At 46.1% G+C, this 14,027-nt stretch overlaps 1 protein-coding gene across 2 annotated transcripts in view; it reads right to left on the reverse strand.

The window, feature by feature from the left end:
- Positions 1–14,027, reverse strand: part of LCT (lactase) — a 55,196-nt gene that overhangs the window by 4,153 nt on the left and 37,016 nt on the right. For both annotated transcript variants that reach the window (XM_014782446.2, XM_087434938.1), the window contains exons 9-14: positions 13,541–13,809; positions 9,267–9,557; positions 7,132–7,330; positions 4,661–4,863; positions 2,694–2,803; positions 313–447 (exon numbers count right to left, since the gene is read on the reverse strand). In XM_014782446.2, coding sequence (XP_014637932.1) covers positions 313–447; positions 2,694–2,803; positions 4,661–4,863; positions 7,132–7,330; positions 9,267–9,557; positions 13,541–13,809 — 1,207 coding nt within the window. The remainder of the gene's footprint in view (positions 1–312; positions 448–2,693; positions 2,804–4,660; positions 4,864–7,131; positions 7,331–9,266; positions 9,558–13,540; positions 13,810–14,027) is intronic.

Genomic DNA, 14,027 nt, shown 5'->3' on the forward strand with positions numbered 1-14,027 from the left:
ATATTATTTGTGTAATACAGAAATAATAGTTTGACCTTTACCCCCAAAAGGAAAAAAACACCCTTATTGTTATTTTGACTGAAATACATCTAAGTGAAACAACTTTGAGAAAAAAAGAAAACCAAAGGAAGAAAAATATGTCTTAATGGGAAGCATCTTGGAAATTCTAGCCTGTGTTACTATCCAACTGACAGAGGTTTGATTAGGTGTCGCAGGATATAGGGCATCAGGAGGCAATTTTCTGAGCTGGGCAAAGGAGCACCTTGCTGTCTTTTCCAAAGCTTGTTCCAGGCGCCCTGTTGGCTGACTTACCTGTCTGCATCAAAGGAAGAGACCGAAGAGTCATAGTCAAGGTTGTAGGCCAGGACAGTGGTGTAGTGATTGAAACCAAAAAAGTCGTAGGTGCCGTTGATCCTCCTCTTCTCAGCCTCCGTGAACTCCGGGAGCCTGGATGGAAGGAACCATTAAGGGTGAAGGGCTTCAGGAAGAGCCCTGCGTTGGGAAGAGGATGTCCTGGGGCAGGGTTGGGGGAACGCTCTCAACTACAGGCCCCGTGGTGACTGGGGGCAGCTGGCCAGGAGCAAGGAGAGGCCCTCCTACCAGCCCTGAGACCTCACTTCCCTCTGTTGCTACAGGACCCTTTCTCTAACTGTTGGCAAAATGAAACGACAAGTGACTCTTTCATAAGCCTCCTTTCACACACATGGATACACACACTACTTTTTATTTCCTTCAAAAAATAACTTCTGATATTTACCATCTATGCTAGATTTTGAGACCAACAACATGTCTGAGATACGTACCTTGAGGCTAATCCTTTATGTCCATAAGGTTATAATACCTTTTACAATTTGTATTTCCCTAATCTGCCCCTTATAAAAAATTACTGTTTTTGTTGTGGTTTAAGTGTGCCTCTTTTCTCCAAAGTCTATCCTTATTAGTAAGGGAAATATTTTTATAGGTTGAATTTATTGAACTTTTGAGATCTGGACTTTTCTGCTCCCATGATTTCGCTGCACTTTTCTTTTAACATGTGGTGGAGTATTTCCATGTACCCAAAGTGAGACTTTTCTATACAATTTGATTAACGTGCACTTGTGGGTAGCACTTGCAGGTTCCTCTCAGCCAAATCCTAACTACACACACATCTTGACAGGGCACCCTGGTGCGGCCAGTTCAGGGTTGCCTCGAGATTGCCCTGCTTAGGCGTCTCATACTTCACCTTGACCTTTCTGCTACCATTATCCTGGAGGATCAAAACCTGCCCTCCCTGGGGTTTTGCTGGGAGAAAGCTAAAGCTCAGCCCCTCCCACCCCTCACTCCTCTCCAGGCCCTCCGCCATGTGGCCTTGGCCCCCCACTGCCACCAGGCCAGTCCCCTACTCTCAGCTGCACGTGTCCCACTCATTCCTATCTCTAGGCTGGTGCTCATGTCCTTCCCTTGGGTGGATGCCCTCTGTTCAGCCAAACGCTATTCATTATCAAGGCCCAGCTCAACCGATGTCCTGCCTTGTCCAGGAAGTCTCCTGTGTCTGCCCAGCCTGCCCTGATCTCATCTTCTGAGCATTCTTTGCAAGAAGAAACTAGGGAATAGAATTCCTGGGAGTGATGTGGGTTACTGTCTTCACAGCTGGTGTGTCAGCAACTTGAGGAGCCATACTTGGAGTCCTCTCCTTATGTGGACCCCACCAGGCCTGGCCCTAACCTGGGCACACAGTGGGCACTCAGCAAAGTTGTGTCGATGGACTGGAGTGCTTACTTGCTTGTTGGAGACCAGAGTTGACAGATTAGACCTTTAGGCTCAGCAGGACTTGCCCTAACCAGGCCAGGACATGCACTATAAGGCTGTGCACTAAATTATTTAATCCTCACAGCTGGGCTATATGAGGGAAAGACTCAAAGGCTATGTTAGGAATTCATGCCTATTGGATTCCTCTTACTCTCCCCTGCTTATGGTCACACGAGCTACCTTGGATCTTGTGGATATGTCACTCTGTCCCTGTCCACACACCGCACCTCTAATCCCAGCTGGATGTGGGCTCTGGAGTCAGACAGCCTGGTTTCAAATCTTAGCTCCATCACTTAACAACTGAGTGATCCTGCTCTAATCTTTGTGCCTCAGTTCACTCATCTTTAAATAGGAATACAAGTACCCATAGAAAATGGATAAATGTTAGCTGTTGATGTCGCTACTACTTCCTTAACAGGAAGAGGGGTGGGCCAGGAAGTAGGACAGCTTTGGTGCAGACCATCATCACCTACTGGCCAAACGACAAAAAGCACGCAGATGACGGTCACTCATAACTATCCACATTCACTTCCATGGGGATGAAATAGGATAGGATAAACTGGGGAATTTGTCCTTGGAGTGAGGTAGTGGGTTGCTAAGAAGTAGGTGCCCTGGGGACAGATTTCCTGGCTGTTCTTAAGAATAATAATAATAGCAACTGTCTTTTGTCAAGGAGATAGCAGTACCAGGTCCTGGGCTAAGACCTTCACATACACGATCATGTTTAATCTTCCCAGCAAGAAAGGAAGCTCAGGGATATAGTAACTTGCCCCTGACACGCCTCTCTGACCCCAGCAGCCACGGTCTCATCACTGTGCTGTCCACCCAGGGGCCTCAGCTCGGCACCACAGACCAGACTTCCTCCTGAAGCTCTCCTGGCTGAGCGTGGGGGCACCAGGACCTACCGAGACGTGTTGAGGCCTTCAGCCAAGCTCCGGTCACGGATCCGTGTCTTCATCACCTCGTTGTAATCGCCATTCTTGAAAACAGGATGTGCAAACCAGCCTCCCATAAACTGCAGGTGGGGTTGGAGGGGACAGTTGGCCTCAGCATTAACAGGTGGGCACAGCAGGAGACAGTAGCTTCCCTGCTCAGAAGTCACTGACCTCAGAACACTCTTTCTTCTAACCCCCAATCTTAAACTTGCATCTCCTCTGCCACTGTTTGCATGTTGCAGCTTAAATGCCCACAGGTCTTTTCACTTTGCTGTGTTCCCAACCACTACGGCTTGAGGGGACATGAACGAATTGAGCACTGGCCCTGGACTTGATAAATGCTGCCTGGCTGCCCTTAGAAGGGCCTTGCAGAAGAGGGGGAGAGACGACAAGCCTCCAGGCTCCGGATTCTCTCTCTTACCATAGACCAGGTCCTTTCCCATCATCATGCCTAAGGATCCACCAGAACTTTCTAGGGAGGGCTGAGTTGCAAGGCTTTCCTGGCTGCCCAGGCAAAGGATGATTCTACATGGGCTTTGGATTCACAGCCCTAAAGTGGGAAACTTTTCAATCTATTTTCTACAAGGAGGTCTAGCCATCCTTACCCTTAGGAAGCTACATGGCACCCAAATGCTATGACACTGTGGGTCCTGAGAGGCTTCTGTCTCTCCACATCCTCCCCTCACCTGCTGAGTAATGGCTGAAATGTAGGGTGAAGGCAGCCTTCCATCCTCAGCCAGAGCTGAGGCTCGGAACACACACACTCTGGTAAAAGAGGCTGCAATGCACTCTGAGGTAACAAGTACTTTCTTTCCGTGGAAGCTGGTTTTACTAGGGGTGTGCGTATCTTGGTCCTGGGATGCAGTATCACAGTTCACCAGCAAGTGGCTCCCTCTAAGGAGACTGCAGCCTCACATTTCCTGAGGTTCGTTTTGGTTTCAGAAAACAAATTATTGCTCTAATGCACCAGTTTTGTGAGTCTGAAATGAGTGATGCAGGAATTTCACTCCACGACTTTTTCCCCAGCTGGCTAGCAAATGGGGAAATTAAGCTCTTATTTGCATTTATTAATTTGACCACCTTTGTCAAGTTCTCTTGTGAAGAGTTTGGCAAACCAAAGCCCTTGGTGTCCCCTCCGAATGCCACAGTCTGCAGGCTCCTCCACAGAGCCAAAAGAGGGGACCAATCCGGAGAGAGAGACCCTTGCCTCTGTTTTCTGATGCTGAAACATGGGAGAGGTTTCCTTCTAACCTCTTAAGAGCCACCAGCAGGAGCCAGGGGAAAGCTGTGCCATGACGAGGGCCATTATTCTCTCTCTCTCTCCTCTTGTCAGGGGCCCAGACTGAAATAAGGGTGGCCCATGTTGTTGGCACCTGCTCACTACTGTCTCTACTTCCTAGAAGCAAAATTCCATGATCGAAAGATGCATGTCCTTATGTTAAACTCATGGAATTGGGAAATTAGGGGCACTAATGAGTTTCACAGAATCTAAAGCCCCCATCTTAAGAAATTCTTAGGTGGAGCAAGTAAAATTACATGGTGACACTAGAGGTGAAGTGTGACATTGCAGCCCAGCTCTATTAGCTACTGTAGTCAAACCAGAGATTGAAGATGGAATTTCTTTATACTAGTTAGCTTCAAGCCAATGTTGCATCCAGTAAGGACTGCAGTTATAATTAAGACTTAAAAGAAAACTCAACCCTGAAGAACTTTCATCACAGCAAACCTATGAAGTGGCTAGGTCTCTCCATTTCAAAGATGAGAAAACTAAGGTGCGAAAAGGTCAGATGATTTTCCCAAGTTCACAAAATCAGAAAATAGTAAAGCAAGGCCTAGATTCTAAATCTTTGTTTTGTAATCCAATTCTGTTTCCATTAGATCGTGATAAGAGGGAAAAACTGGCAAGAGTAAAAACAACGCCCAGCGGGGAAACAGACCTGAACGTATCTCCTGGCTGCCTCCACATCCTCCTGGTTGGAGGGGTCTCTGGGCTCAGCCCAGTCACTGTTGATGGTGATGGAAATCACGCCCCCTTGACTGGGGCGGTACACGTCGTTGTACAGATGCCAGGCCTCAGCATGAGCCTTTAGTAGGTTGTGGCCAGCAATGTAGGGGGCAGTGCCAGGCCTAGAGGAGATTCCTGGAAACAGACATGGATGTCAACGAAGAACGAATGTGGCCAAGGATATCACTCTCTGCCTATAGATGGCCTCTATGTGTTTGGGAGAAAGAGTACAGATTTTGGTGTTAGGAAGAATGGAATTCAAATCCTGGCTCCTCTTCTTACAAGCTGGCTGTGTAACTTTGGGTGGGTAATTCAGTCTTTCAATTTCGTCCTCGGCAAAATGAGCAATAGTTTGTGAGAAGAACATGACTAGTGCATATGAAGCACCCAGCAGCAGCAGCACTGTGTCTGGCAAAGACAGGCGCTTGATAAATGTTGGTTTCTACTCCCTCCTCCAAAGAGTGGCTCATATGTCTTAGGCAAAGTACTCAGAAGACTGTGTGGCTCAGGATCGGACATCCTGGTACTCTTTGGGGGACCTGCAGTGAAAGTAAGCATTGGAGAGTGTAGCTGATGGAAGCAGCTGACACAGGGATTCCTTGAAAGCCAGTGTTATGAGAGAGGCTGCCTCTCATGTGTTGAAGGAACGGTAAACCAAAGCGCCAACCAAGGACCAATGGGAGATGCATCTGGTAACAATTCGAAGGAGATCTCCCTGTGGTTCCTTCCAGCTGTTACACCTGATCCCAAGGAATCACACAGATGAACACAAATCTACTCTCTCAAGCTTGGAACTAGAGAAGAGCAAAACTGAATGGTTCTCAAGATGAAGGACAGGTCCACAAGCCCTTATTCAAAACCCTTGAGGTCAGGGTTAATATCCAAAATATATAAAGAACTCATACAACTCAACAACAAAAAAACTAACAACCCAATCAAAAAATGGGCAGAGGATCTGAACAGACATTTTTCCAAAGAAGATATACAGATGGCCAATAGGCACATGAAAAGATGCTCAACATCACTAATCATTAGGGAAATACAAATCAAAACTACAATGAGATATCACCTCACGCCCGTTAGAATGGCTATAATCACCAAGACAAAAAACAACAAATGTTGGAGAGGATGTGGAGAGAAGTGAACCCTCATATACTGGTGGTGGGAATGCAAACTGGTGCAGCCACTATGGAAAACAGTATGGTGATTTCTCAAAAAATTAAAGATAGAAATACCATATGACCCAGCTATCCCACCACTGGGTATTTATCCGAAGAACTTGAAATCAACAATACAAAGAGACTTATGCACCACTATGTTCATTGCAGCATTATTCACAATAGCCAAGATGTGGAAGCAACCCAAGTGCCTATTGAATGATGAATGGATAAAGAAGATGTGGTATATTCCATTCCATATATACAATGGAATACTACTCAGCCATAAAAAAGACAAAATTGTCCCATTTGCAACAACATGGATGGACCTTGAGGGTATTATGTTAAGTGAAATAAGCCAGACAAAGAAAGACAAACACTATGTGATTTCACTCATTTGTGGAAGATAAACAAACACATGGACAATGAGAACAGATTAGTGGTTACCAGAAGGGAAAGGGGTTGGGGGGTGGGCATAAGGGATAAAGGGGCACATATATATGGTGACTGACAAATAATAATGTACAACTGAAATTTCACAATGTTATAAACTATTATGACCGCAATAAAATTTTTAAAAATTTATAAAAAGCGAAAAAAAAGGTGGTTGGGGGGGTTGTGGGAAACAACCCTTAAGGTCAAATGTGTTTTGGAACAAAAAAATTTTTGTGTTTTAGAAAAGTAATAAGTTGCACAGAACGTATTTACATATCAGCCCAGCAGGGCCCCGGACAGCTCTCCATGATGAAGGACACGAATACGCCTGCAGCAGAACTTACGAATGAATGCTCACACCCGGCGGAGTGACGACTGTAAGCAGCCTCATATCGGTTCAAGGCAGGTGGAGCTCAGGTCAGCCAAATCAAATATTGGAAATGTTTGGATTTTGCAGTCTCAGAAAATGGATTATGGACCTGTACAGTCTGATGAACTGTTCTTTCCTACATTGATTAGTCCATGCCCGTGATCTCAGGGGGCTTCCCATCTGAGGCAGGTCAGAGGCACAGAGCAAAAAAAATGAAGCCATTTGGAGGCACTGACGTGAAATTCGTGTTTAGCAAAAGTGGTGTCAGAAGGGGAAACCTCTGCCGCCTGTCAGGCAGCCTCGAGCAAGAGGCAGGGATTCTGAGGCACTGCCCTGGGGCTTTCTTGGCCTCCTCCTCCAGTGCCACCTGGATTTCATGTCTTCGTGGTGCTAAGAATGCCATGCTCCAAAGAGCTGACCACTCGAGTCTGGGACCTTTACCTGGAGCTGATGTCCCGTAGCTATAGCCCTGGGTAACAACGACAAAGGGCTCATTCAGCGTGATCCAAAACTTCACCTTGTCGCCCAGCCTCTGGAAGAGCACATTTGCATACTCTTTAAAGTGCTCCACAATGGTCTCATTCTCCCAGCCTCCAACATCCTGGAGTGCCTGGGGCAGGTCCCAGTGGTAAAGGGTCACCTGTGAAAAAGTAAGATCAGCAGTTCCATCAACCTGCTTTTCATGGGAAGCCATTGGCGATGCTCTACGTGCCAGCACACATCCGCTGCTAAAGCTGAGGATGAACAATGAGACAAAAAAGACTCAAAGGTTCTTTGGTGGGAGGGGAGGGCAGCAGTGTTGAAGCATGAGAAATGCACACATCTGGATCAGAGAAGCCTGGGTTTGAGTCCCAGCCCTGCCACCTACCAGCGGTGCGACACTGGACTCAAGCACTAAGAATTCCACATCCTGGGATCATTGTGAGGCCTAAATCACATAGCAGAGGATATGAAAAGTGGCTGACACCCTGGCAGCTCTTTAGTAAGTGTTAGCTATGGTTGTAGTCGGGGTTCAGAGATGCTGGTGCTTCAGAACCTGCCTGGATAGACTGCACTGACAGTCTGAGGCTATGAGGGTCCCAGGAGGATGGAGACATTTTGCTTGTAAAGGGACACCCCCAAGGACATCATCATCTTATGTGTCTGGAGGTTCTTGTGGAGCTGGGAACCCTTTGCTGGAGAGGGGCCCCTCTGGCCACGTCCACGTGGTGGCCTTCCTCTCTCCTGGTCTTCCCCTCAATGCCCCTGACACAACCCATCTTGGCCAAGCTGGGGTCTCCACTGTCCTCGGTCTGCACTGGGCCACTAACCGTCTTCAGCCCAGACCCAGTCTCCCCCTTTGCCTGAAATGCCCTTCCCCTGCCCACCCACCCATCCAAATTCTCCTCTATATTCAAGACTCACACCTCCCTGAAGCTTTCCCTGGCTACAGCACTTCTCTCTGCAGTATCTCAACGCCCTCAAGGGCTGCAAAAGAGTTGTGTGCTCTCTGATGCTGTTCTGAACTGATGTGTGTGATGAATCTCATTGTCTACCCAGATCCTAGGTCCTGCAAGGAGCCACTTGGCTATCTTCTCTCCCATCACTCCTAGTGCTCACCGTAATAAATGCTGCCTGGCTGATTTGTTCCTGCAGTGTTATCAGTGTGAGGAGAGAAGTCCAGATAGCACTTTTATTTGGAAAAATCTCTGCTTTTGGGGTGGGAAGTGGTGGGTCGTAATGTGGGGATTGTGCTCTGGCTGCGGTGCATGATCGCCAACCCCTACAGCAGAGGAAATGCAGAGCTTCATAGAATGAGTGCCCTCCAGCGCTTTATCATAAATATCATAAATGGCCAGGGGAAAAGGAAAAGTGTTCTTAGGCTCCCAAGTAAAATTTAAAAATTTTGGTAACAGCGAAGTAAGCCCACAAGTGAGGTTCTGTATTCTTATTCATAATAACTCACGGCTTAAAAACACATGCACTTTTGCCCAGCAATTCTGCTCCTAGGACCATATCCTACAGATACACTTCCCCTCATGTGAAATGATGGGTGTCTGTGGTTACTCATTGTAGTGTTGGTCAGAATGGCAAAAGAGTAGAAACACCACAGGAAAGAGTGTCCATTAACAGGGAAGTAATTAGAGAAGGTACAAACAGATTTCCACATAACTAAAAAGAAAAGAACAAACAAGGAAACTATGTATGGATATGGAAATAAGTGTAAGAAATATTGTTAAAAAAAAGCAAATACCAAACTGCATATATCTTACCATTATGAAAAAAGAGAGGAAAAGGAATATACACACACACAGACACACACATACACATCCACTGGCTTACATACACAAAAGAAGGACGTGAGAACCTAGCAAACTTGGCTGCCCAGAAGGAGGGGAACTGGATGGCTTGGGGTCAGGGATGGAAAGAAAATCTTCACTGTAGTATCTTTTATGCTTTTTGAATTCTGCACCATGTGAATTTATTCAAAATTTAAATTCGAAAATAGTGTTTTGTTTACACCATAACTGTGCTCCCTGCCCCAGCTGCCTCCACCATGTGGACTTGACCAAGGCCTGGTCGGGGCCCAACCTCACCTGGGGCTTGATGTTGACAGCCAGCAGAGCGTCAATGAGCCGCACGTAGTAGTTCAGGCCCGCTTCATTGATATACTTCGTGGTTCCATCAGGCAGAATGCGAGGCCAAGAGATGGAAAGGCGATAGTGGGACACAGCCAGGGTCTGCAGGGCCACCACATCCTCGGCAATCTTGTGATAACTGTCACTGGTTACGTCTCCAACGTCATTGTTCTCAATCTTCAGTGGTGTGTGAGAAAATGTGTCCCAAATACTGAGTCCTTTGTCATCTTCTCTCCACGCACCTTCGATCTCAAGATGACAAGACATGGTCTAACTAAGTCATGTGGTCAAGCCCTCATAATTTCCTTTCTGTCAGCAGGTGAGTCCCAACTCAGGACGTAATTAAGCATCATCTCCTTTAGGAGACTTCTCTGGCCGCCCTCCAATTTCTGAACTCCTATGGCTTTCTGTACACACTTTCTGTACATCCTGGCACTGTCATGAGGCATTACACAATTATGCACTTGCTGATGGCTTCCCACAAGACTATGAGGTCTAGGCATTGTGACTTTCATCTTGGTGGGTGCTCACTAAAAGTTTGAATGAACAATTCCACGTGTCCCAACCCCAATCATGGCCAAATAAATCCCAATGATGCCAGGTGTGAAGGGAGAATTTCTTAAAGATTTTATTTATTTTATTTTTTCCCCCCAAAGCCCCAGTGGGTAGTTGTATGTCGTAGCTGCACATCCTTCTAGTTGCTGTATGTGGGACTCGGCCTCAGGATGAACGGAGAAGTGGTGCCTCAATGCGCACCCGGGATCCGAACCCGGGCCACCAGCATCGCAGCGCGCACACTTAACCACCAAGCCACAGGGCCGGCCCAAAGGGAGAATTTCTAATCAAGACATGTGCTACTGTTTCTGTGCCCCCTTTTTCTCGTCCCATCTATTCTATGGGGAAACTGACCACAAGCCACTGGGCAAATGCCTACCTACAGGCTTAGGTAGTCTGACAGGTACAGTTTCTGCAGTTTACTTTAAAACATTTTAGCATATATGGTGTGATATTATGTGAGGGGTGCAGGTAAGGTGGTGCTGGCATTTTAACCAAAAACACATATCCAGGCTTGGCCTGCACAGCCCCCATGAGAGTGGTGGAGCCCGGGGCCAGCAGGAAAGCACCCTGTGTGGGCTGTTGGGGTGGAAGAGATGGCCTTGGTGGTTGGGAGATTAGTTAATGCACGGGGATTGAGAAAATAAGTGACTGTGGAGGATATTAGGAGCTAGATTTCTCACCATTGGAGAAAGGAGACACAAATATGGAAAATGGGAAGACTAGTACTAACCCTGTGGAGTTGGGCTGGAATTGGAGGTATCAGTGTGAACTCATGGTTTTTAATATACATAGAGATGTAGGTGGATGTAGAACTATATGTAAGTGCACGTGTGTGTGTGTGTACACACGTCTTTCCTAGCTCTGTCCACAGACAGGGCCTAGAACTAATGACACTCCAGTAGCAGTGAGCACACCTAGCACCCAGATCTTGGTTTCTAAACACCCATATCCAATAAAAGGAGCCAGGGATCATTAGAGAAATAGCTGATTACAGGTCTGGGACAGAAAAGGTACGAGATGAACCTGGAACATCTCATTGTGCCAGAAAGAATTAGGGAAGTGCTCGAAGAATGATGGGCCATGTCAAAAAGACACAGGATCCAGCTGAAAGGCACTCCTCATGGGAAAATGTGGGATGATTTGAGCATCTAAATGCATAATGATAGCAAAATATCACGCACTGGTATTCCATGAGGCCATACTGATCATACATGCCACACTGATCATATATATCAATATATATTTATATATAAATAAAATACAAACAAATAAGTAGGAAAAAAGACAAAGCTCTGCCTTTCTGTTGAATGCCACATAATAAATATAAAAGGGATGATAATTAGAAAATCACCTTTTTCAACTATCATAGTAATAACTGATTTAAGCAAAAATTATCAACAGTTGCTGAAACTAGTGGGTGAAATTTGATGAGGAACAGAATATTTATGTAGACTCCAAGTAGCTCCCCACAAAATACTTATTAATTACTCATAACTACAAAATACTTATTAATTTTTTGGTAGAGAAACCTGGTAGATACCTTCTTGTTCAAGTGAGGAAATCAGATTCATAGACATATATTTTATATATATGTATGTATATATACATATATACATGTATCTATATCTATGTATATATATGTATGTTATATATGTATATATGTATGTGTATATATATGTATGCATATATATGTATGTATATACACACATACAGAGAGAGAAAAATAAGGCAAATGATAAAATGTTAACAGTTGAGAAATATGGGAAAAACGTATATGGGAGTCCTCTGTACTATTTTTGCAACCTTTCTCCATGTTTGAAAAGATTTCCAAATAAATGGTTTTAAAAAGAATGAACATGGGATTGGCCCCGTGGCTTAGCGGTTAAGTGCACACGCTCCGCTACTGGCAGCTGGGGTTTGGATCCCGGGCGCGCACCAATGCACCGCTTCTCCGGCCATGCTGAGGCCGCGTCCCACATACAGCAACTAGAAGGATGTGCAAATATGACATACAACTATCTACTGGGGCCTTGGGGAGAAAAAGAGAAAAAAAAAAAAAAAGAGGAGGACTGGCAATAGATGTTAGCTCAGAGCCGGTCTTCCTCAGCAAAAAGAGGAGGATTGGCATGGATGTTAGCTCAGGGCTGATCTTCCTCACAAAAAGAGAAAAAAGAATGCACAGTGAGATGACATCTAATCGGGAAGCCCACACTATAAACGCTTCTCATCCATTCTCGATTCATACTCCACACTTTGTTAATTACAATATTCAGTGTCACAAATGGTGAGAACTGTGCCTGCTGACTGCCATGATGAATAGAAATGGTTGCTCACTGACGCCTATTTAATCATTCAAGATGTGGATTGGCTAAAACATTTTCAATACATTCCCTGCCCTTGCATGGACAGAGCTTAAGAAGCCAGCAAGGCCTGCAGCCTGTGCCCTGGAATAAATCCCTGACCCTTCCTGTGTCCAGCTGTAAAGCCGTGGAGCAGTGGTTCTCACCCAGGGGCTATTTTGTCCCTTAGCAATGTCTGGAGACATTTTTGATGGTTACAACTGACAGAGGAGTCTACTGGCATCTAGTGGGTAGAGGCCAGGGCAAGTGCCAAGCATCCTACAGTGAACAGGACAGCACCCACAACAAAGAATTATCCACCCAAAGTCAATTGGGCTAGGCTAGAGAAACCCTGCTACAGAGGATTCTGTTTGCCTGAAATAAGAGTAGCAGCATCCTGTCTGTGAAATCTCGGCATTTCCTCAAGTGAATCTTTCATGTGAGGTGTTGGCCAGAGCACCTAAAAGGGCCAAGAACTGGGTTTCCTCCAGTCCACAGAACAAGATAACGTGGACGGTTTTCGTGTTTGCGCGTTTAGTTAATAAATGTCTGGATATGGCAGAATTTGGTCTGAGATTTCATTTTAACCTGGTAGTGTGGTCCTTTGGGAGCAGCTAACCCTCACCTACCTCAAAAACATTTTCAGCAGCTACGGTCATCTAGAAAAAACCCAACGGCTCAGTCTACACAGAGTCAGGTCAGCTCATACCACTGACCAGGTTCCACACTGAGCACATAGAGCCCCACTCCTGTATCAGAGAAAACAAGCGAAGGCAGAAGATGCAAAGCAGGGACCCACCACTCACTGCCTGGGCAAGTCACTCTTTGCTGTTTACCTTATATTTTTCCAGGAAAAAGCAAAACCCTCATATTTCCATATTAGTGAGTTCACTTGGCGTGAATAAGGTAACAGTATGATGTTGTTAGGACATCTGAAACACCCCAGGTCCCTGTGATGGCCATTATCAGTGAATTGTCTGCTTGGAAGAGACTAGGTGAGAAATAAAGGGATCCAGCAGAAAATCTTCATATTTGCCTGTCTTTGCCCAAGTGTTTCTGCCCAGGCTTCACCCGCTCCATCTTGCCTGCAAACACCCACCTCAGCACAGCCCTTGTAACCGTGCTGGTCTGCCTGAATTTGAGGATGTGAATAAGCAGGGCTCTCTGGGAAGGGGACCTCCCAGACTTCCTCCACAGCGCCTTGCACTTCCCACTTCCTTCCACAGGTCTGTGAAAATCCCCTGCTCACGTGCCTGCCCTCTCCAGCACTGAGTCCAGGGCCTGGTGCCTAGCAGGCATGCAATAGACGTTGTTGAGCTGCCCTGAACTCCTCACCTGATATGCAGCGGTAGCTGCACTCCAGATGAAGCCCTCGGGAAACTGTCCGTAGAGAAACTCATCTTCCTGGGCCAGCGGCATGCCGTTGTTGGTAATGACCTCTGTGTAGTACCTGGCTGAAGCTCTTGCTGTGCGAGGCCTGTTCACATTATCGAAATCAACATGGTACAGTCCAAACTTGATGGTGTAGCCATTCAGCCACTCAAAGTTGTCCATCAGAGACCATGCAGAATACCCTCGAAGGTCGACATCATCAAGCTTGTAGGCTGGGAACGTTCCAAGGGGAGCAGAGGAGAGCTTTACACCAGGAGGTAAGGGTCCTCAAGAAGCCCAGCTAAATGCTGGCTCCTCAACTCAAGACAGTACTCCTAAACCATCAACCTGTACACACAAGTAATACGTGCCCAGATAGACAGACAGATCACCTTGCCTTTCTTTTTGCCCACACTGATGCCCCTATAGCAAGTGTTAATGACTGATCTTC

Source organism: Ceratotherium simum, chromosome 9 (assembly GCF_057802395.1).
Source record: "Ceratotherium simum simum isolate JZ-2026a chromosome 9, ASM5780239v1, whole genome shotgun sequence".
NCBI classification, from domain to species: Eukaryota; Metazoa; Chordata; class Mammalia; order Perissodactyla; family Rhinocerotidae; genus Ceratotherium; species Ceratotherium simum.